This window comes from Poromitra crassiceps, assembly GCF_964638095.1.
Source record: "Poromitra crassiceps genome assembly, chromosome: 4".
Taxonomy (NCBI): Eukaryota; Metazoa; Chordata; class Actinopteri; order Beryciformes; family Melamphaidae; genus Poromitra; species Poromitra crassiceps.
Genome location: NC_139626.1, coordinates 35459375 through 35483522, shown reverse-complemented (window position 1 = coordinate 35483522; position 24148 = coordinate 35459375). Strand labels below are relative to the sequence as shown.

The 24148-nt window shown below is 42.6% G+C and overlaps 1 protein-coding gene across 4 annotated transcripts; it reads right to left on the bottom strand.

The window, feature by feature from the left end:
- Nucleotides 1–174: 174 nt before the first annotated feature.
- uso1 (USO1 vesicle transport factor) lies at nt 175–24148 on the bottom strand. Of its 4 annotated transcripts, XM_083634805.1 has the most exons (26): nt 23931–24148; nt 23049–23135; nt 21293–21357; nt 21013–21089; nt 20365–20424; nt 19632–19732; nt 18985–19087; nt 18657–18712; nt 18360–18480; nt 18046–18224; nt 17772–17912; nt 17514–17602; nt 13897–14051; nt 11795–12000; nt 11535–11555; nt 8078–8188; nt 6960–7078; nt 5783–5964; nt 5525–5646; nt 4525–4663; nt 3861–4027; nt 3529–3594; nt 3223–3321; nt 3006–3110; nt 2130–2345; nt 175–1192 (listed from the first exon to the last, which is right to left on the bottom strand). In XM_083634805.1, exons 1-26 carry the CDS (start codon nt 23997–23999, stop codon nt 1112–1114), a joined length of 2937 nt encoding a protein of 978 aa, XP_083490931.1. In that variant the 5' UTR covers nt 24000–24148; the 3' UTR covers nt 175–1111. The 4 variants fall into 4 exon arrangements, with proteins under 4 accessions (XP_083490931.1, XP_083490932.1, XP_083490933.1 ...); XM_083634806.1 differs by lacking the exon at nt 11535–11555; XM_083634807.1 differs by lacking the exon at nt 20365–20424.

Genomic DNA, 24148 nt, shown 5'->3' with positions numbered 1-24148 from the left:
GTTGTTGGCTTATCAATTGGTCTTTTCATCAGTATATAGCCATTAAGTTTTATAATATTTAATACATTCAGAGATTACATTCCTGAATATAAACTAGATCTTAATGTAGATTTCGTAAAGCCAACTTACATGCCGTAAATATCTACAATTTACTCCAGCCAGGTGTACAGATTGATAGATTCTTTATTCATTTCAATGTGGCTCATAAACTGATAAGTTAAACAATATCATACAGAAGCTGAATGCCTGGACAAAAGGTTGCAAAAATATCTTTTTTTGTCTTTACATCTTTTCCGTCAGTGTTTTTGCAGCATATTGTAGAGCAGTATGTTGTGGCATCAAAGTGAAGTGGAACAACTTTGAGTGTTGAAATACTGTAACACACTGAGCTCGATGAACTGATTGGGTGTGAAAGGACACAGGGTATTTGCAAATTCAAGGTACTGGGTTGTGGCCAAAGTAACAGCAGAGTGACATTTTGAAACACAGGTGACTATTAGTGTAGGTGTGCCTGAGAGGATGGAGGTGCACCGCACGCCTGGCGACTGCAGCAGAGCAGCGTCGGAAAGGCCGGCTTGATGGGCTCTCCAGCACAACTGTGATAACGGGTAGTCGGTGGGCGCAATATCAAATCTGTTCATAGTTGCTTTTGCTACATGTGAACCCCCCTCTCTCTAAATGTTCAAATGACTCTCGGAAGTGGCTACATTGTGTTAAAATGAGAACTAGCTCTTTTGATTTGCTAAATAAGTGACAACACACTACAGTAAACACAAATCCGCGAGTGTCTCCTCGGCTGAGTAGCAGAGATGAATGCACTGAGAAAGTCATTTGTTTTTAGTTGTCACTGAAAATCGAATCTATAGAAATCACCCCATCGTGGAATAAAATGTACAAACAATTAAAATGGACAGTGGTGATGTGAATGGGTTGGGAGGGGGGGTGGGGGTGAAAAAGAAAAATGATGATAGCATGGCAGCTGGCAACAGAAACTGCTTCAATATTAGTCCTATCCTTCAGTTTCTGTGTTAGGACTTGGCCCATCCAACAATGTCTTTTTTTGCCTTTTTGTCAGCCAGTATTTCCATCCCCCCACCCCATCAATGTTGCTCTAGTCCTCATTCTCTTCATCATCATCCTCGTCATCCTCGTCTGTTTGGTCCCTGGGATCAAGGTCGTCTTCATCTTCAACCTGTAAGGAAAGGGTCACATTCTAACTAGGGCAAGAACGGACAAAGCACAGCTAAGTGGTTTCGACACAGAGCGTGTCTTTGTAGTTAGTGCACTATAGTAAGGCTCACTGATCATCAATATCAAGCTCTGCACTACCACTTCACCACCATTACAGCTGGATGCTTAACACAACAAGAGCATCGTTGTTACTGACACTAACACGGAAAACTGTTCTGAATTTCACACTCCCAAACTGATCAGTGAACTGAACAGATATACTGAATGAAAAATCCATTCATGCAAAGATTGAGATCATTTAGATATGTTTGCTTTGTTCGAGCCAACTCTCATCTTTTATTCTCCCAGTTTGAGCTGATGATCTCTGGGATGTGTTATATAGGGTCCCCTGGGGAACCAAAAATTTATTTAGGAAATCCTTCATTGCCAATGCAATCAATATTTAACTCCTATATGCTCTTGTGTATCTTTGCATGTTTTGTGTGATTTTATATAATGCCTGTGAGCCAAAAGACTATTTCCCCCCTTGCATGGACAATAAAGTTGTATTGTATATAAATCAATAAATTAATCATTAACAGTGTGCTACAGTTGAAATTTACTAGTTGAAAAATAAAAGTAATCTATCTGCAAATTATCGTTTGGTATATTTCAAATATGTTATTCATAGTTTGTTCTATCTCTGTATTTCAATGTCATCCAGTCGACCCAACATTTCTCTAGTCTATACAACCTCCATGGCCTCCAAGGTTTGGATAAGCGAGTTTCTACAACAGTAAGGACACTCAGTACTGATACTGTAACATGACGGTCAGTGTTGAAATTCAAGGGAACAACTTTTCCCCTGATTACTGTAGGTCAGGCAGGAAAAACACATTTAAACCAAAAACTATTAAATTCTGTGACCATAAGGTCAAAGGTGAGATGGTTTTGTCTACCGTTTCTCCCAGGTCTTTGAGTCTGTGTTTGAGGTTGTGGATCTTCTGGTCCTGGTCTGCTAGCAGCATTAGCAGGTCGTCCTGCTCCTTTTTGGACTCTTGCACCTCCGTCTGCAGCTTGGCCTTCTCCGTCTGCAGGATGGCCACCGTGCTGGTGGCCGAGGCCAGCTGCTGCTCCAGCCCTGCCCGGCTCTCCGACAGGCCCCTCACCTCCTCCTGGGAAAGAGACCGCAGAGGATGGGTGCGGAAGAAGGAGATGAATAGAAGGATAATGGGGAAAAAACAATAGTGTAAGAAGCCTGAAATCTCTCTGCATTAACAATGAACTAGGGCTGGGCGATATGGTTGAAATCAATATCAGGATAATCACGTTTTTTTTTTATCGATGTAAATTACCGTATATCACAATATGGCTCACATATGCAGAATGTTGTTAAATTCAGTTGAACTAAATGGTAATGTTAGGGGTGACGTCAAACAAAATATAAATATAAACAAAAAAAATCATACTTCATTGTGTCAAGTAAAGTGAGTAAAATTTGCTTGTTCTCATCAATTTAGACGGCAGAATTGTGTGTCACGTTATCCCAAATCCCATATCAGCATGACACGATTCCACTGAAAGATGAACGATAATATTGAATTATTAGCTGAACATAATTATGCAGAGATTTGCTTTCACTGCCCATCCTGGGGATGTAAGATGAGAGCTCAGAAAAAGAAGCCGCCAACATTTGACGAACAATTCAATTGATTTGAAAAAGGTCAGAGCCCACTAGTGTTGTATGAAGAATAGAGGGACACCGAGGTGAGATGATGGAGTACTTTACAGAGCACTGCCAAACAGAGATGTTGGTGAATGGAGAAGGTGCAGACCTGGAGCCTCTCTGTCTCAGAAGTCCGTGCTGCAAGCCTGCTCTCTAGTTCTGCCACCTTGGCCATGTCTGTTGATCCTTCACTGCCGGGCGCCGCATCCAAAGACTGAGAGAAGAGAGGGAGAGGCGGCAACAGAAAGGAAAGCCATTCATTGAAGGATCCGTTTAGCTTTATGGGGTATGTATGCCACATGCTGATGTATTCAGACAGTACTTACCACAGCTTCAGCTCTCCTGAGCAGTTCTTGTCTCTCTGTCTGCAGTCGGTTGATCTCTGCCAACTGGGATTGGACCTGGCTCCTCAGTGCCTCCAGCTCCTGGGATAGACAACAAATTTTGCACCGACATTTGCAAAAATACATATAATACACACATGCATCGTTTCAAAATAAGATATGTAAGCACAAATAGGCATCAGACAAGTTTTGCGGTCATTCGCTTTTCAATGACTTCTACATGATGAGAAACAGTATGTGCCACAGCCAAACTGGGTTAAGGAAACAGTGTATAATGATCAATCCCACCTTCAGTAGTTCTGTGTTGTCGGACCCTCCTGCTGTACCTTCTGCTGTCAGCGCCGCCTCGGATCTCTACAGAACAACACACATTAGCCAATATACAACACGCCCCATTAGTCAGCATCAGTGATCCGCTATAATCTAATTTTTACTGTGATGAGATTAAAGTCAAACGTTAGATACAGTTGTAATTCTAAGATCATCATCAGAAACGGAAGCAAGCATCTGCTCTCTGTCTCCCAAAAGGCAGGCCACACACGGGCACAGGCACACACGCGCGTGCACACACACACACACACACACACACACACACACACACACACACACACACACATTACCAGGGTGTTGATGAGTGTGTCTTTGTCACCGAGCTGCGTCTGTAGGAGTGCGTGTTGCTTGCGCAGCTCATCCACCTCCTCTCGAAGCTGTGTGAGCTCCTCTGTCTGAAGCCCATTGACATGGGAGCCATCCCCCTGGCTGTTGGCCTGGCTCTGGTTATCCTTACCTGGATTTACAAACAAACACACACAGTGACTGTCTAGTAAATTGTCATGTTCAGTGGGACATGTGATGTAAATGTTGACATTACACTAGTAGGTGTCATAGATTATGCTTACATGCACACAATACTACAGTAGTTACTTTGAATAATCTGATTAAGACAATAGTTGAGGTAATTTGACATTTTGCGCATTTAAATGTACCCGTTAACTCACATTGGTCTCATCTGCAACTCAGTTTTTATTTGTATGCTTCAAGGGTCTAAGGTTGGTGGTGGCAGGTAGGTTAGGCCAAAGGATAGCTATGTCTTTTGCTGGGGCTTCATCCTGCTTCCTTGTGTGTATCATTCTGTTCTACGAATAATTGTTTATTCTCTGTCAAGTCCTTTGAGACATGCTTGTGATGAAGGGCTACATGAATACATTAATGAATGATTTGAACTAGGAAGCAAACACATTTCACTTGTGATTGGTGTCATCATGAATAGTGAGGTGAACTCACCTAATTTCAGCTTGAGGATGTTGTACTGGTCTTTGTGCTGCTGGATCTGAGCCAGCTGCTGAGTGAGGGTGGTCTGCATCTGTTCATTCTGCCATGACATGGACGTCACCTGCTCTTTCAGCTCCTGGATCTGAGTGTCCTGGGGGAACATCACAGAATGTAAATAAAACAGAGAACAGGAGAATGACCTTTTCAAATGTGCTTGTCAATCAGTGTGCCACACAGGCCCGGCGCTGGGGCGCTGGGGCGCTTTAAAGTTTAAAACAGAAAACGAAAACGTTAGTCAGATTATGCCTGACATTATTGTTGTCAAGTAGCAATGATTGAAGCTTGATGTGCTGAGCTCAATCAAGCTATTGTTATTAATTTGCACTGCTCTGGCTGTCATTAGGCATTGATTAACTGAATGCTATTGCAAACTGTTACTTTGAACATCCATTTGCAATGATTCTGGCTGGATATTAACTATTGTAAATTTGTCACAATGAATGCAATTTGTGCACAATGTGTAAATACATTTTATATTGATTGTTTAGGCCTAATTATTTGTAAAGTCACAACACATTAGAGATGTGTGTAGTTCTTCATAGATTTAGCCTCTTCATTTTGCTCTCAAATGTACCAGGTTGACGAATTTTACTTTAAAATGTACAAAATCTTCTTCCGGGGGAGAATCCCCCCGGACCCCCCTTGAAGGTCCAAGGCCCATCCCATATTTAGCCAGCTACTCTTCCTATCTGGCTGGCTACTCAGAAATGTGGGGCACCCCCTGATATACCTTATAGGGCTATTCAGATTAAGTTGTTCTACTCTCATATTTTGTCTTGTATATCGGTCACGGAAGCTTATAGTTTATCCGCCGTTATAACACTGCCGGTGCCGCGTGAGAAAGCTGCCTCAAAAGTATAGTTTACCCAAGTTTAGTACCCAGGGGGGGGGGACCCCATGGCCCTGCATGGCTGTTGTCTACTGTGTGTGCATGTGTTTGAAGCCAGTTTACCTGTTCTCTGATCAGCTCTTTGTACTGTGTCACAATGCTGTCATGCTGCTCCAACGTCTTCTTCACCTCCTCCTCCTTCTTCTCCTCCTCGCTGGACTTGTGTACTGCTTTCGTTATCACACCTGTGTAGAGGACAGGAGGACATCACTTTAAAAAACCCATTCAACAACGTCACTGACCAAACAACACGAGCCCATGGGAATAGGGGCGTGAATAGGCATTACTCCTCCTGGCTGTGAGGCAAAGTGGTCGACTGACCCTCCAGCTCTTTGACCAGCTTGGTGAACTCGTGGTCGAACAGCATCTGCTCCGGAGAGGGGAAGACAGGCTGTGGTTTCTGGGCGGCGCGGGAGTACAGCTCGTGTTTGGTGATGAAGCCTAACTTCTCCACAAAGTTCTCCTTCCCAATACGCTTCTCAATCAGCTGCTTCAGCTTCTCTCTGAAGAGAGGGAAGGAGTTAAAGAGGCAATGGCTTGTTGACGGTTTGACAAGTCGGAGTATGCAAGCACATCCAAAACCAGAGGGCAGGTGCTGAGGCGAAGGTGAGCAAATCATGAAATAAACAAATAAACAGCTCGCACACTGCAAGGCTCCATGGTCCACTTATTTATTGCACCAAGGTGGAGTTTCGTGCACCACTGTCTGATGAAGAGCAGTGGGGCTCCAAACATCTAACGTTGTGAGGCAGTTGGACTCACGAGAACGAGACCAATCAGCGTCCGAGGAAGGAGGAGGTGGTCCTAAGTGGTTGAAGTTAGCCTGTGATAGACGATGATAGACAGATGGTTCATCCTGCAGGGTATTTTTTTAAAGTGCCTGCCCTTTTTTACCCGGTTTCCAAATCGAGTTCCCAGATGGTCCTGTGAAACAAAGCATCTGGCAGCGTCCGGTTAGCTGGACATTGGAGCCTTGCAGTGTGCGAGCTGTTAATTATTTTACTTCATTGTTGACGATTGAATACAGTTAAAACAAAATACAGTTAATGTTAACAGTTTGTGTTAAAAGTGTCGTAGATCGATGCAGCACCTATACAAATTCACAAATGTAGACAAAGTGCACGAGTGGAGTGAAAGACAAGTGTGCTGGGCTCTGTCTTACTTGGTGTAGTTTGAAAGACAAGTGTGCTGGGCTCTGTCTTACTTGGTGTAGTTTGAAAGACAAGTGTGCTGGGCTCTGTCTTACTTGGTGTAGTTTGAAAGACAAGTGTGCTGGGCTCTGTCTTACTTGGTGTAGTTTGAAAGACAAGTGTGCTGGGCTCTGTCTTACTTGGTGTAGTTTGAAAGACAAGTGTGCTGGGCTCTGTCTTACTTGGTGTAGTTTGAAAGACAAGTGTGCTGGGCTCTGTCTTACTTGGTGTAGTTTGAAAGACAAGTGTGCTGGGCTCTGTCTTACTTGGTGTAGTTTGAAAGACAAGTGTGCTGGGCTCTGTCTTACTTGGTGTAGTTCTCCAGTGAGTTGTCATTGTAGTAGATGCAGATGCCGAGGAGCAGGGCACACAGGCCCTGCACCAGCCGCTCATCCTCTCCCAGGTTCTCTGAGATCTGACCTGTCAGCTTTAGGAGTCGCCAAGTTAAGGATCAAGCCACCTGGGAGTGGAAAGTGACGTTCCCTTTCTCAAAGTTCTTTAGCTTTGGACAACCTGTGTGTCTATAGGTTCTTTAGCTTTGGACAACCTGTGTGTCTATAGGTTCTTTAGCTTTGGACAACCTGTGTGTCTATAGGTTCTTTAACTTTGGACAACCTGTGTGTCTATAGGTTCTTTAACTTTGGACAACCTGTGTGTCTATAGGTTCTTTAACTTTGGACAACCTGTGTGTCTATAGGTTCTTTAAAGTCGAGCTGAACCCATTCGTCACGTGCGTCTGAGTCCGTTTCAGACTGAAAACATAATTTGTCTGACAAAACAAACGTGATGACAAGTTGAGAGGCGGGTCATAGTATCATGTCGATGATTTTATTTGACAATTCTGGGGACTGGATTGGGCTTTGGCCAATCCTGGCGTGTTCCGCCTCCAAATTGAGTGGGATTCAGCGTGTTGTGGCGCTCCCCTCGGGAAGAGCCTGCTGACTGTGGCTGAGTGGAGCTCAGCGAGCCACAGGCAGCCAGCTGCCTTCGTGTTGCCGAGCAGAGAGTGCAGCCCGTTGGCCTGGAATCTCCGAGGTGCGACCCCTGACAACCACGCTCTCTGTGAGGTGGCGAGGCGCGCGCCAATATCGCCATTGCATTCAATAATATTTACAGATTAATGAGCCAGTTACATTTCTTTGCATTCTTAGACATTACCGTTTGAAATTTGTAGAGTTATTTTCATATCCCTGGGCCTTTAAAACCGGGCGCAGAATTTAAATAAAATTGCAGTTGTCCAACCATATTTCTGAATTCCTAAAAAGTTAACTTTTTTGGTAATACAGATGAGGATCTGATGGCAGTATTGTGAATATTTCATAACACCAGTTGAAGCCGTAGACAGTGCTGCAATAAATCTATGGGTAGATGCAGAAGTTTAGCAGAGCGAAATGGAATGACAGCTTGTCAGCTGGTTGAAGGATACGAAAGGAACATTGTCCTGATTATGTAGAAAATGTGTGACAGCAATAGGACAGTTGCTGATCCATGTACACAGCAGCATGAGGAGGCCCACCCTGGTCTGCACTTTGCTGCCCTGTTGAGCACAACAGAAACCAACAGACGCGTCAACAGACTTTCCAATAGACTGGGAAGTAGAGTGAGAATGGTGATACATATCTGAACAGGGAACAGCCTGATAAAAACAACAAAAACAAGATGTAGGACCTGAGGGACCATGGAGAAACAGATGTTCCCCATGGGAGGTTTAGTCCTAGATCCCAATCCATCATGTCCTGTATTAGAATGAATCTTGAACAGAGATTTAGATTAAATCAAATGAGCTGCCAACGACTGTACAAAAACTCTGATGTCTGATTAGATAGGCCTTTTCTAAGAAAGACCACCATTCATCTGATGTCTGATTAGATAGTAGGGCTGTCCTCGAATATTCGTTCATAATGCAGACATTCAAATTCGAAAATTAATATTCGATATTTTCTTTTACTAGAATGAACCTAACCCAAAATAATAATCACTCCTCATGTCCCCCAGGCCAATTCATTCATGATATATAAGAAATTAATCCACTGACTATAAGGCATTATAAGGATTACTATGTAGCTTTAATATAAACAATCAATCAATCATAACAATCCAGTAGGTGGCGGTAATGCAACACTTAAGTCACTGTCTCGTAGTGCAATTGGTAATTAGTCTGCAATTTTCACTGCAGTTATATTAATTACAAAAAAAAGTAACTAAAAAGACTGTATTCCGGTGAATCCCTTTATTAAATTTGGGGTGGATATTTTTTTTGTCATGACGACACAGCAGACATTTGAATATTCGTGGAAAACCTCAATAGAATATTCGAGTTTGAAAAAAATCAATTCGAGGACAGCCCTATTAGATAGGCCTTTTCTAAGAAAGACCACCATTCATCGTCAATGTTATCCAGCAACAGTTCTAGTCATTTCTGCAGTGTGACACATTTGATTTAATCCAGGCGAGGAAAAAAAGCAAGGCCAAAATAATTATTGCCCTTGAAGGGTACAGGCGCTGGGAAAATGGCAGCAAAACTATGCTAACAAATATGAGTTGGCATTAAAAGTGGGGCATCGATTTTGTTGGCACATTGTAGCAACATTTCTAACAATGACATTTCCCCCGTGCAAACTTGCTGAGAGGGGGAAAAAACATTGCATCTGATGTTGCATCATCCCCCGACAAAACAAGTACCGGTAACTGACAGAGTCAATCCATCCATGCCATGTGTTTAAACAGCAGTACCTCAACAACGTCAAACCATTAGTAGTTAATAAGGTTATCACAAATAAGAAACAACTCGGATACAATCCAAATGAATAAGTTCAAACAGTGTTAGCTGTTAGGTCGACCCATGGCATGCACTCCCTATAGTAAGAGAATCCGTTCCAAAAGTCTGAAGTCTACCTGACATCAGGAATCCACCAGGGGACACCAAGTGATATGCTACTTTTCCGTTTATGAGCAAATCAAGTGACAACACATTTTCTTAGTGGTTTAGTGGTTTACAATCTTCATCCTGAGCCTGGACAGTCATTGATAACCTTTTCTAATGAAAATAACTGGGAAAACCAAGCTAATGCATTGTTTTGTTTTCAGCTAACAGCTCATGCAAGGCAAAATAAACTTTTGTGCTTTAAAAAGAGAAGACGCGTTGAGTCAAATTATAATAAAAATAAAAATGTGTCGTAAATTAATCATGCAATTCCATGACAAAAACTTTGAGGGACAGGTGAGAGAGGTTTAGGTACTGTAACACATGCTACATCCATAGCATGTATGCATGTAGCATGTATGCACCCCCGCTTTCGATCATCATTAACCTATGAGCATATGGCGGCAGCAAGCAGTTATCCAATTCTGGTCAATTTCTCTCGATGAACTGTTGAGGAAAGGATGGTCTTCATGCAGTTCACGTCAGCCGTTGAAGCTTTCTATAGACTGAGGCTGCAGAGGCAGCTGGAATCAATCAACACTATAGACTAAAGCTCTAATAACTTCAGTTGGTGCATTAATGGAGCACCGCAGGAATGAGTCCAGAAGTAGCATGGAAGGCGGAGGTCCCGGACTTCCTGGATCTTACGGGGAAAATTCAATGGGGTTTTAGAATGGGGGATTTCACTTAAATGCATAAACTGCAGCCTTTGTGTCAGCACGATAATCTTCATGAACGTGAATCACTTTTATGCCTATTGAAGCATTTTCTAAAAATCGCATTGAAAAAAAACGCATTTACATTTCAAACGTCCTAAAAGTGGTCCTCGTTTGTGAAGATTATTGTGCTGACACAAAGGTCTCAGTTTCATAAACTTTTGTTAACCACAGACCTTATATTATGTATTTAAGTGAAATCCCCATTCTAAAACCCCATTGACTTTTCCCTGTAGGATCCAGGAAGTCTGGGACTTCCGCCTTCCGACTACAAAAATACGTCATCCCCGCGGTACTCTATACCTAATGCACAACCTGCTTTCAGAACAGCAGACCTCTCTCTTGTAGTGAAATGAAGGATGCCAAAAATAAATATGTATCATACTTGTATGAGCAATGAGGGTGCAGATAAGAACCTACCAAGCATGGAAAACTACAGAAAATTAGGAAATCACCTTTTCAGATTTTATCTCCAATTGTGACGTGATGCATAAACAAATATTACAGAGAAGAAGAAAAAAGAAAAGAAGAAAAATGACCACAAGTATTAATTGAATTGTCTTTAGCCCAGGTAAGAAGGTTCACACATCTCTCGGTTTGTGTGTATTATTGTGCTTAAAACAGACTAAAATTAGAGACTAAAGACTCTCTAGAGTCTAGTCATTGAAACAATAAAAAAAAATTAGGTGAGAGAAATTAACTCCGTCATCTCCAACTTCAAAACTAAGGGGGAAACAAATCTGGATTTATTTTGGTTTCTTAGTGAAAGCCACCAGTAATTCCAAGTATAAGTGTGAGTCATCTATTCTAGACACAATATTGACATGCTATAAAGATTCAAAGGTAACTCAATTCTGCATACATGAAATCTGTTGCTCTATCCCTTTTCTCCAACCGTCTATTGGGTATTAACTTATGTACTTCCATACTGCAGTGGTGAAAGCAGTGATACGCTTCGTCAAGCAACTTGCACCAATCAAGAGCTTTCAGATCTGTGCGGAGGAGAGCACCCGTGGGCCACCCTAATGAGGAAGAATGGGAAAACCGGGTCATAGCCACAGGTTAATGTAAGGACAAGGAAGGAAGGGTGGGGGTGCTGAACAGTAACAAGGAAGCCAGATCCCCCAGCAAACGGAACAAGGAGCCCCCTGCTACGGATGCCAAGCCAAAATAACCGGGACAGGTGTTGCCCAAACACACACAAATCTATACACATTACACACACACACACACCCATTACTCACCCGCCGGTTGATCTTATCACCCTGCAAAACCACAATTCAATTCAAAAACATCAAAAACCAGCCCGACTGCAGTGCACCACAGCTCCAACACTTTCATTTTAAACTGTACATTTTGTGCAAAAACGGGTCCTGCTCTAACATAACCCTTTTAATCCTGGCTAGTGGCTACCCCTCCACTTCAGACAGTTTGCAGTGCTGACGTAGCCTGTTGGCGTCTCTCCGTCCATTATTCCAGCGTCACAGTTAGACAGTTAGCATACCTGGGAGAGGATGTTGGTGCACTGCTGCAGCAGGGAGACGGGGGGCTTGCCCAGGCTAGTGGCCAGCTGCACCCTCAACAGCTGCTCCTTCTGGGTGAGGTTGTCCTGCAGGGCGTGTGCCAAGGCCACAGCCGCACACCAGTTGGACAGGGAGTCTACTGAGAACAGGCCCCCGCACAGCAGCTGGCCCGCAGAGATGGAGTTGGCTGGACAGGTGAATGAAAAATATAAATGAAATCAGGTGGAATCAGGTTGGAATGGGCAGTGGTCTGTGAGTGTGTCACTTATTCAACTAGTTCTACAGGTAAGGTCCGGCTGTATTAGACTAGTTCTACAGGTAAGGTCCGGCTGTATTAGACTAGTTCTACAGGTAAGGTCTGGCTGTATTAGACTAGTTCTACAGGTAAGGTCCGGTTGGATTAGACTAGTTCTACAGATAAGGTCTGGCTGTATTAGACTAGTTCTACAGGTAAGGTCTGGCTGTATTAGACTAGTTCTACAGGTAAGGTCCGGCTGTATTAGACTAGTTCTACAGGTAAGGTCCGGCTGTATTAGACTAGTTCTACAGGTAAGGTCCGGTTGTATTAGACTAGTTCTACAGGTAAGGTCCGGTTGTATTAGACTAGTTCTACAGGTAAGGGCCGGTTGTATTAGACTAGTTCTACAGGTAAGGTCTGGCTGTATTAGACTAGTTCTACAGGTAAGGTCCGGTTGTATTAGACTAGTTCTACAGGTAAGGTCTGGCTGTATTAGACTAGTTCTACAGGTAAGGTCCGGCTGTATTAGACTAGTTCTACAGGTAAGGTCCGGCTGTATTAGACTAGAAGTCAAATGGCACAAGATCCCTTGAATCCCAGCTGCTACAGGCCTAACTCCATTCGTACAAATTGTACAACATTTTGAAAAGTCAGTCTTAGCTGTAAAGGGTCCCCCATGCAGTATGCACAAACTTTCTAGAAACTAGGGGCGTGACGATTCAATGCAACGATTAAATTAAATTAAATTAAGATTCTTTCAGCAAAGCTTCAATGTAACATAAAATCTCACATTCTGCACAGAATTCGATTAATTTCGATACTTACAAAAAGTATAATGACTCTACAAATGTAATTTGTAAAAGTAACTAGTGATTCAGAGTCCGCAATAATTAAAGTCCCTGGAAACCAGAAATATTTTTTTATTATTTAGCATTTTGAGTTCATCACATCACAGAAACATATGTTAATAAGCCACCAGCCAAATTTGAACGATGATGAACGTTGCAAAGTATATAAATTTAGGTTTGACAGTCTTGGCAAAAGTCATGAGAATCAATTAGATTTTAGAGTGTATTTTCTCCCACGGACTGTGTGGGCGTGGCCCGTCTGCAGCAGGTCTCCTCTCTCTCTCTCTCTCTCTCTCGGAGACCTGCTGGAGGAGACCTCTCTCTCTGTTAACGGAGAGAGAGAGAGAAGGAAAGAGAGATAGAGTGTGTGTGTGTGTGTGTGTGTGTGTGTGTGTTCGCGCGTTGCTCGGCGCACAGCACAGACAGAGAGGGTTTACAGAGAGGAAGAGATCTCTGCCTCTGCGCTACTGTGTGTGTGTGTGCGCGCGCGCATGCATGCGTGTGTGTGATTCGAGTAAATCTTATGACGTGATAAGATCATGCATTTTAGCACCGCGCGCACCGCTCTCTTCAATGAGGAAATGGAAATCCAGACCTTGTAGAAAAGTGTTGATTTTTGGGGTTAGGGTTGAAAGTAATGTCAATTAATTTCTGAGGCACACAATTACTCACATAAGACCCTAAATTTAATAGTTAGAAGGTTTTTGTGGATTTTGGTTTCCAGGGACTTTAAACATAATGTAAACCTTACACCAAGGTACTAGTTCAAAGCATTACAGTTTCTATAGTATTTTTTTTTCCAACAACTTTTTCTTAACACCTTAATGTAATATTAATTTATATTAATCCATCCCAACTTTTCAATTAGATTCAGTTGGCTTTCCAAGTGAAATCAATGCATCGCAATACGTTTTCTTTTACACTACTACTAAAAACATTTGACAGTCATAGCTCAACAATAACAGTGCTTTTGAAGTTCTCAGTTGGTGTAACTGACCATCGATGGTGGAGGGCAGCAGTGTGGCCACTATCTCCCCCTGGCCTTTCTGGTTCTTGTAGAGGAAACACTGGAAGCAGTAGAGAACTGCACAGCGAAGCACAAATGGTTGTCTCTCATTGACCATGGACATGAGCAGCACCACGATGGCTGGTCTGAGGACAGAGGAGGAAGAATGGACAAGAGGAGATTAAGATCACACTTAAAAGACGACACAACACTGCAAAACAACAGACTTCATATTTTGTAGGCCCTTATGCACACATAACATGCTTCAGTCAGTGCTTCAGATTGGAAATGCAAACTCTGCTCAGGTATATTTATTTTCCTAAGCCTGGGTTTCAGGATTTGCTAAGACAAAATCAAGTCGTGAATGCCAATGCGTTGATTGTGAAAACAAATCAAGGAGCTAACACGAGCAGGTGTGGCTGGTAAAGGACAAAGGAGCTACACTGACTGGAAGTGCATCAAGTAAGTTGATCATGAAGGTGCGCAAATATGAAGGGAGGCATAATTCCTAAATGATTAATGTTAGTAGTGAGGCAGAGTTGAAACCTCTTCACTTGCTCTGGGACACCAAAAATGGATCCGATCAGCCAGATGGTGGTGCTGCAAGACCTACAATCAAAATGTTTTTTTTAATCCGATTCCATGGTTCAACACAAATCCAGTGCACAATGCATACTGGTTTTCATTTTGGCCGTGAAATTTTATTTTAGTCATTTTTAATTTTATGCACAATCTTTTTTTTTTTCTCTTGCTATTTCTTCTGAAAAGTTGATCCAATCTCACACAGCATAATGGGGTGTCCTACTGTAGGCTATTACACAGAATTTGGAGTGATGGGATTCTGGTAGTGTAGGGTAGTGTTTCCAAAAGACTGGGTTGGGCGCACAGGTGGATCACAGGAGATTTTATTTGGGTCACCAAATAAATGTGCAGTCTATCCCTTGGAAATAGCTGGTTTACCTATTCAAGATAATTGAAGGTGATGCGTAACTGGCAGTAAAAATGGTCAGGAATGTTCATGTATTCACAAATTTGCTTTTCTCATGATTTATAGATAAGACCTATATATTCTGAATTGTGTCGCGATGGTTTGTCATCAAATCAAATAAAAGGGTAACCAGAACAAAAGTTTGGGAAACACTGGTCTAGGGACAAAGGTGCTGGAGAGGCTACAGTGACTGTCATGTCCACAGAGATGAACGAGTCTATGGTGCCGCAAATGGACTGTGTGTAGTTTTTGGGTGAAACCCTGGCTGACACTGAAGAACAGGGATCATCGTGTGTTCTTCAATACAATATCAAAGGTTTGATGCACACATGGACAACAGAATTTTAGAAACATTTGTCTGCACAAACCAACAGGATATGTCACCCTGGCGAAAGAGAAAGACACCAGCTGGACCAAGAGGGCAAATGGCAAACAGTCCAACTGGCTAAACTGTGCTAACTTGAGAAAATATAATACACAACATATATGCTGGACTGGTAATAATAAACTGGTATGCATTACGAGAAGCAAATATACAAAGAGTTGTTCAGTCTTGATACTGAAAGCCAAGATAACGGTATCTAAAAAAAATGCTAATTTATTTCCTTGTCTGACTTTGTCTGCCATGTCTAATGTTATCTCATCTCACACTGACAAGCCTCCCTCCCTCTATTGATCTCATCTGACTCCAACTTGTTCAGAATGCTGCAGCCAGACAATCAAAGTCTAGATTTATGACAAGAGGTGTTTGTGCCTTCGCTATCAAAGCATCTACACTTTGGAACCAATTGCCTAAAGCTTCATGACACGTTTGATGTCATATCAAATGGTGTAAAGATGTTCTCTGTAATCACATTCTTGAGAAATTAATTCTGCCCAACTCAACTTGGGAAGAAGAACATTCTGCACAAGCACACGAGTATCGTCTTGGCATTCTTGGATTTGAAAAACACTGTTTTTGGCATATTGCCATTGGAGGGGCATGTGTCGGGATGTGTCTGGTGCTCAGTGTAGTGCAAGGCATGTTGGGAAACTGAGCCAACAATTACAGGAAGCTGGACACGGTTTCTCTAAATTTCTCCCCAATCTGTTTGCAAACTGGTACATAATATAAGCGGTTATGAAATAAATTATATAAGCATGATTAAGCATGTTTACTAGGGGTGTCAAAAATAATCGTTTGTAAGATGCATCGCGATGCGTACGTGCACGATTCTGCATCGATTCACAAATGTCAAAAATATCGATTATTAACTCATTGAGTGCCAGCCACTTTTGGAGAACGGACGCTCCCAGTGCCAGAGTTTCAGAGTGTTTTCAGTGATTTCTCGAGGCCCACAGAATATTGTGTGATATTACTATGTAAACACCGAACACGCACAAAGAACGACGAGACTCTCTTCTATCATCTGCAAATAAAAGTTTATTGATACCATTTTCCATTCTTTAGTTATGAGCCGGAGAAGATAGGCTGTTTTGAGCAAAAAGACACGTTTCAAATTAGAAGCTGAGATATTCCGCCTTTTGTGAAATGCAGCATTTCAAGCACATTCACTGAGTCTGAAGCTAATATTTTCTGATGTAGTGACGTGGTGTAGTTGTGTGGTGCCCTCCGTGCCCCACCCCCCTCTCCCCCCCTCAGCTGCAAACTCCTCCCCACACTAACACAGCCTAACACGCACCCAGTCTATTTTCGGAGCGCTCCGTTTTTGTGCGCCGGCTCCCAGCGCGACACGGAAATGCCAAACCGGACTGCAGGGAAAGGTTTGGCCCTTCGGCGTCGGGTGCTGCCTTTCTGGCGGCTAATCGTGTGGAGAAACTATGCAGACAGACAGACAGAGGCAGAGGGGCTCAGTTGTGGGCGCGGATTGACTGCTGTTCACAGCCAACATCAGCTGCAAGTCAGAGCCATCTATATGGCTCTGGCTGCAGCATGAGCGGTTTCTCTTTGATCACAGGGCTTTTTCCTGCTGTTTTCCGGACCTTTCTCTAATCTGGAGAGCACTGTCGCCAACTAATGGGTCGGTAAAATAGGTTATACACATTCAACATGCCCCAAGGAGATATATTAGGCTTTGATCCACGTCCCACCGTCAAAAAACGCAATTGACGACAATCGTTGTCATTGGCACTCTACGTTACTAAAGCAATTGATGACGATTGTCGTCATTGGCACTCAATGAGTTCAAAAAAACTTTTTTTTTAAATAATCGAATAAAATATAATGAAAGTACATGCAGTTGTTTATTTGGATCATAATACAATGCAATTCCAAATGCACTTTTATTTTAAAAGTAGCCACACAGTGATAAAAAAGAAAGTGAGAAAAAATAAATCACGTATTGGGGAAAAAAGTGATGCATCGATTGAAGATGCATCGAGATGCATCGATAATCGTAATCGAATCGAATCGTAGCCCTCTGAATCGTAATCAAATCGAATCGTAGCCCTCTGAATCGTAATCGAATCGAATCGTGAGGCCAGCGAAGATTCACAGCCCTAATGTTTACGTTGCTTAATACTCCTTGTCATCTTCCTTTAAAAAGACGCTGAATGTGTGACAGCAGCAGATCGCTCACATTTATATTGTTGCCGTCATGCACATTACTGAGTGTGTTACCTTGGTGGGATGGAAGGAGCATTGACAGAAGCAAAGTAGTCCTGATTGACCTGTGAGCCACGGATAACCTCTGATACAGTGTTGATGGTCTGAAATGAGATGGCCGAACCACAATATGAACAGTTTGTCTAAAAACTAAACAAACCTACTGATTCTGCTTCGTAATATATTATTGGGTAAGAAACTTTTGTTCTCCATATTGACCAAACTCAGTCTGTGCTACATACATGTATATATTCTGTGCATTGTTGTCATTACCTCAGTGAGGATGTCAGCAGGCACGCCAGTGGCCATGAGGATGGTACATAGCTGCTGCAGCAAGCCACACTGATACATGGACTTCTGACAGCTGGAGGTGGCTCCAGGAGAATTCACTGGGGAGACCATGACTCGCACCAACTGGGATAAGGAAAGGAATATTGAGTATGATTTAATTTGAGAGAGATTAGTTTTGCATTGAGTCTTTGCATTTTTTTATTTTTTATTCTGCAGAGTCTGCCTTTAACAGATCATAGTGAGTGTCACGTGTTACCTGCAGCATGAGGTGGAGGTTGGTGACCTTCTGGGCAGACCAGCCGGAGTTATCATCGCCAACCTGGAACCAGGGCTTCATCCTCTGGATATAGGAGCCCTCCTTGAAGAAGTTCTGGTTTGAGCTGTTGTTCTTCAGCAGGTTGAGCAGCAGCAGCAGGCAGTCCTCCACCACAATACCTGCACACAGGGCAGATGTCGGTTCAGAACAAAACACCACTGACAATAATACGACATAGAAATCACATTACAAGGAGTAGGAATATTTTTAAACAATTTGCTTTGAACCTTGACTAAGCTACCACAGTACAGTACCTCCATCACTGCTGCCCTCTTCTGTGATGATATCTAGGAGGCGCTCAAATGCATTCTCAAATGCCACAATTTTCTGAATGGCTGCATTGCCTTTGGTCAGCTGCTGCAGCAACAGCAAGCCCTGTTCAAAGGAGCCAAACACATATTTTATTATGAACATTCATATAGACATTTTTAATCGCATTAGCCTCTTTATTTAGACAAAAAGGACTCGTATACAGTATGCATTTAATACCCTGTTTCACAATCAGTGTCAGAAGCTTTGTCTGAAGTTGAGCTTTGTGGTTCAGTACTCACATCATTGCGAATTACTTCTCTAGAGTCTGCCAATAGGTCCATCAGCCTGGATACACCTGGGGGGGGGGGGGGTAGCAGACAAGTGGTCAGACATTTGGGCCATATGCCATATTGCTCTCAAGGATGTAATGATAAAAGAATGTATTGCCCTGTTGACTGGGGCATTCCCAGTGAGGGTGATTGGATTGAGAACTAAGGCATGGCTACAGTTAGATGATCAAGAACGGGGATGTATAGATTTGGGCGGGAGGACTGAGTGTGAATAATAAGTCCTGAGTAAAATCCTTGACATTATGAAATCAGTCAGCTATGGGGTGGCAAAACTCACCCATAGGGCTAACTAGAATGACACCCTGGACCTGGGCACACTGGTTCTTCAGGAGGGCAGTCAACAACTTCACAGCAGGCCACCGCACGTGGAAGTCAAACTCCTGAAAACACACACACACACAAGATTTTCAAGATTTTTTTCAAGATTTTTTTTTTTTTATTGTCACTCCATGGTACAAGTATCACGTGTGAAATTCTTGTGCTGTGAACTCCGTTTACAACATAGTACAAATATAACAGGGCATTTGAGTGCAAAAACAACAAGAGACACAACAAGCAATAAGGCAGTATAGTGATAAGACAAGTCAGAGACAGTGGCATATTCACTGCACATAGGTGCACATGTCGTGTGCATACTTTAAACGTGCTTAAACATTTTAAATTCGGCGTATTTGACATACAGGTGCCAATAGCATATTCCTTATTAAACATACAATTAAACTCTGCGTTTTAAATTCGGCGTATGTGACATACAGGTGCAAATAGCATATTCCTTATTAAACATACAATTAAACATTAGACATACGTAATGGTAGCAGCTACAGTACGGTACAGTACGGCTACTTCACACACAAGTGTGACAATTCTGTGGAAAGTATAATAGAAACTTGACGCCTTGCAGTTAAATCCGGACCAGCAGATTACCTCCAACAGAGTGAGCAGCAGCGTCACGTTCTCAGAGTCCTGGATGAACTTGTCTGTAAACTGGGCACCCAGGTCATCTGCTTGTTTCTGGGCATTCTCATCTGAGAAGGGCAATTAAAAGCTGAGATTAGAAACTATAGCAGAAGTCATCAATGTAATTAATGAACCAAGGGGTAGGTTCACAGCAATCAGCCTGAGTTAGTCTGCGATGATTATCAGATCAGACCTCTTAACACTGTGCGATATAACTGTTATTCAATAAGAATATGTCCAACAAAATCACAGATTAGAGGGTGGTTAAATGGCACACAATATTACTTTATTTAAAACGTTATTTTAATAAGGGGATCTACTCTATGGAAGGAATGAAACTGTGTATAGGAAGCATCAAGAGAGACGAGTTTAAAGTAACAATCACATTTAAGAGATTTCATCTAATGTAACCATATCACAAGAAAAACGCACTTACATAAGAGCCTAAAAGGAAAACAAACTATACACTTAAAACTTAATAAACGTAAAAAAAAAAATTTCACCACAATAGTGCAACAGTAAAAAGAAGTGAGAAAACCAGAGGAACATTGAGAGATGACTTAGTAACGGAGGCAAGTTGTGACATTAGTGAAGCATTGTGGTCATCACCCAAACACATAAGATCACTTCTCCAGTGCCAAGTCATTTTAGTCAAGTTAGTGGTCTAGTGCTAATATGGCTGCTAGACTTCAGTACTGACCAGGCATGGACACATTCTTATGCTTCCCTGAGGCAGGGATAGGGGGCGGGGCTACTGCGTCTGCGAGGGTAGGGGGAAGAGGAAGTGTAAAGCCTCACCCAAAGCTACAGTAGCATCCACTTCAACCACTCTGAAAACTTGTAGATTCACGAGCAGAATCAGTCAAATGAGGCTCTTATCAAGACATGCCATGACAGAAACAAATGATAAGCACAGCCCTGTGACTCATTAGCTTTTTACACACTGTGTTTTCTGTCTGGGCAACACAGGAAGTGGAAACAAGAAAACAAGTAGTGCCGGTGGTTAAGGGGGGGTGGCATCATGCACAGTCAAGAGTTTTACCTTCCGATTCATCTGTAGGGTTAAAACATGGAAGAGAAGAGAGAGACGAGAATCTTTATATAGCAGTCATTATCAGTGTACAGAAGAGGGGCGTCCAAGTTGTCCAAGTTGTCCAAGCTGATGTCCAATTGACATGAATTGAACTCGAAATACACATGCTATGGAAGCAAACAGGGCTTCGGCTTGGTCAGTCATTTACTAAATCCACTTTTATCCGCAAAATGGACTTTTCAAAGAACTTGTGCAGTTAAATAGTCCAGGACGAAACTAATCATTTCTTATAGTTCTGGGTGGGCCTAGTAATACCTTGCTCTTCCTCCTCATCGTTGCAGATGATGTTGTACAGTGTGTCCAAAGCGTAGCCGAGGATTTCGGAGTCAGACCTGTGAAAATTGGAGGACGGAGGCAGAATATAGGTTGCATTATTTACAGCGCTTTAAGACAAATCAAATAATTTGACGAGAACCAATCACTGTATAACACTGACACGAATGCACCACATTACTTTACAAGGCAAAATCATAACAAGAAAGCTTTTTATAATCATGAGTAGCAGAGCCAAAACACATACATTGCTTCTACATACCTGTCAGTTTGCAATATGTTAACCAAGTGATCCATTGCCTGTGTGCCAACTTCGATACGATATTTCTACAAAAAAGAAAAACATAAAAGTAATGTTTTTCTCGGTGGTCATGCAGTTTAAATTAAACATAATTAATTATCACATTAATTTGGTGTGCACAAAGTTAAATAAAAATGTGCTTTGCCCTTCCTTTCACATAAGATAAAGGAAGTCTATAGAACAACTGCCTTTGATGTCATTAAATGGAGAATAACAATCACTGTCTTTAGTATTTCCGATATGGGTTGTTTCCCCCTGTGTGTTAAACCCCTTATTGATGCCTAGTAAACTAATTACTCATGGTTGATGGGGCAGCCAGTAACAACACTGTCCATGACCGGAACTCAACCCTGTAGCAGCGACAGCTGCATTTCCATCAGCAGAATAGATCCCATTCATCACTAAAGTGCAATCTTATCTTAATGGGGCTTTTACAAATGACAGGCACATCAGACAGACATGTAAGACACCATGACAGGTGAAAGAGGGGGAAAAAACGTTCATAGATTTACCAACTGTTTACATAGAATTTGAGGATGTATAGGGTATATATGTGCATAGGGTTGCCCCTATCAAGGTTGATCAAGGACAAATTATTTCAAAATTACGGGCTAAAAATTCACAGAGATGTTCATACGAGTGTACTCAAAACTTATGAGAAACTGTCATTTTTGAAGTAAATACATAGCCGGAAGTACTGATGACTGCACAAAGCGCATGCGCTTCAGTCGACGTGGAAGTAACGTTAGTTCCACCACGTTAGTTCCGGCTGTGTATTTACTTCGAAAATGTTTCTCGTAATTTTGGACTATTATTTCATCGCATGGCGAGTACCTGTGAGTGTTTTGGTGCTGTTGGAATGTGTCTTTTTGGTGACTGAATGGGGGTAGGCTACTGTACCGTTCACTACAATTGTAGTTAGCAGGAGAGGCGCGGGGCTACTTTATACAGCACGCACAGGGACGAGAAGGGTATCTATCTTCTCGTTTTACAATCGGGAATATGGAAAATAAGCAAATCTCCCAAAATGTTGGCGTGTTCCTTTAACCAAATCACACACATTTAGGTTATTCTATGTGATCTCCTTTTGATAACTAATGTGATAACTAATCTTATGTAATATTTTTTCACTTCCTTTCACTGAGCTTCCCCTGAAACTGTTTAGAGCCCCCCCTGGGGAGGCCTGCCTGCCGAAAAACTCTGCAGTGCTCAGTCGGGCCTGTTCGTGGCGGAAGGGAACTGGTGGGAATGGTGTGATCCTCCCACGTGCTACGTCCTGCCGGTGAAGCTCCCCGCTGTCACGTGAAAAGAAGCGGCTGGCAACTGTGCATGTGTCGGAGGAAGCATGGTGCTAAGTCTACGGCTCTCCCCAGATCAGCAGAGGGCGGAGCAGCGACTGGGGCAGCAGGAGGAAATTGGCCAAGTACAATTGGGGAGAAAATCAGAAAAAACAATAATAATAAAAAGAAGACCTCTGCAGTGCACTATGCTAAACCCAAGCACTTTTAAGACCTCTTTATAAATCCAAACACTTTCAAGTCCTTGAATATAATTTTTTTTAAATCCAAGCACTTTCAACTACCAGTACTTTCCAGAACCGTGGCAACCCTGAATATAGAGGAGGTATAAGGTTATACCGTTTATTTCTCCTTTGTTGTTTTTAAGTTGTCAGATTTCCAATGCAACTTCTTTCCAATTATTTGCTAAGATACATTACCTTAGAGAGGGACTTGAGAGCCCGGACAGCATCCCTGCGGTCCTCCAGTAGTGTAGAAGAGGCCACACGGTCACACAATTTCTGGATCTGTCAATGACAAGAATCACACTTCACTTTTTGCATTTGTGCCTGACAAACCATTTTAACAGCACATATTGCAATGCAGACTGACAGGGAAGGTATGCCAGACTTGCCGGTCATAATTCAATTAAAACATGGTTAAATTAAAGCATGGTTCACTAAAAGGTGTATTGTGCATTCTGCAGGAGGGAAAGTGGACATGCAATGGTCAAACCAGAAGACATGTAGCTAATGCTCAAACCAGAAGAGGAGGAAGAGAGCAAAACAGGAATGTCAAGGCACAAAGATCTGATTAGGTTGCCATTAACGTTACTCTCTTGCAAGACAAACACTGTAGTGTGCAACTGCATTGGTTCTCGGGTGGTGCTACACATTACTGGTGTTGGCAAAGGGACTGACAGCTCACATTACGAATAGCCCTTCCTGTCTGGCAAAGTAAGCCAAACACTTTACATTATTCCTCCACTCATTATAAACGTGAAAAGACTGTCAACTAGCTAGTCATCGACACGGCACTAGTGACAGACAGCACCGCGGCTGACTGTGACAGATGGTTAGCTCAGCTCTGACTGACTACTACTCACTGCTCTCATTAGCTGAGGCTGGTGACTGGCAGGGCCCGGGCTTTCAGCATATCAATTCTTGACAAATATAAACTCAAGTTGTAAAGACACACAGGTCTGGACATAACGGCAATAACGACGTTGTCGTGCGAGATTGGGCAAAGGTGGGACCCAGGTAGAGAGCTAGCTAACGCTAGCTAGCTAAAGTTAGCTGAACGTTAGCTCAGTTGTTCCCTACCGTCTCCGCTCCGGACGGCTGTGGCCCGGTTGCCTGCCTGCTGCCCATCACTCCTTTGAGGAAGTTCATGTCTCTAGACGTGTATTGATGCCGTATTCAAAATGTCTCTCGTCCTAAAGAAACCTTCAGGCTCCCCTGTCGCTGTCTGGTGATTGTGGCAAGTGAAAAACGGTCTGCAATATTGATTTTTACACTGTATACAACCTCCCCGACACCGA

Excerpts from the sequence above, each read along its gene's own strand:
- uso1 (XM_083634805.1), bottom strand. The coding sequence starts at position 23,999 with ATGAACTTCCTCAAAGGAGTGATGGGCAGCAGGCAGGCAACCGGGCCA. Across the intron at positions 18,225-18,359 it reads AGAGGGCAGCAGTGATGGAG|GTATTGTGGTGGAGGACTGC; the intron begins GTACTGTACTGT and ends CCCTGTGTGCAG. Across the intron at positions 1,193-2,129 it reads TCAAAGACCTGGGAGAAACG|GTTGAAGATGAAGACGACCT; the intron begins GTAGACAAAACC and ends CTTTCCTTACAG.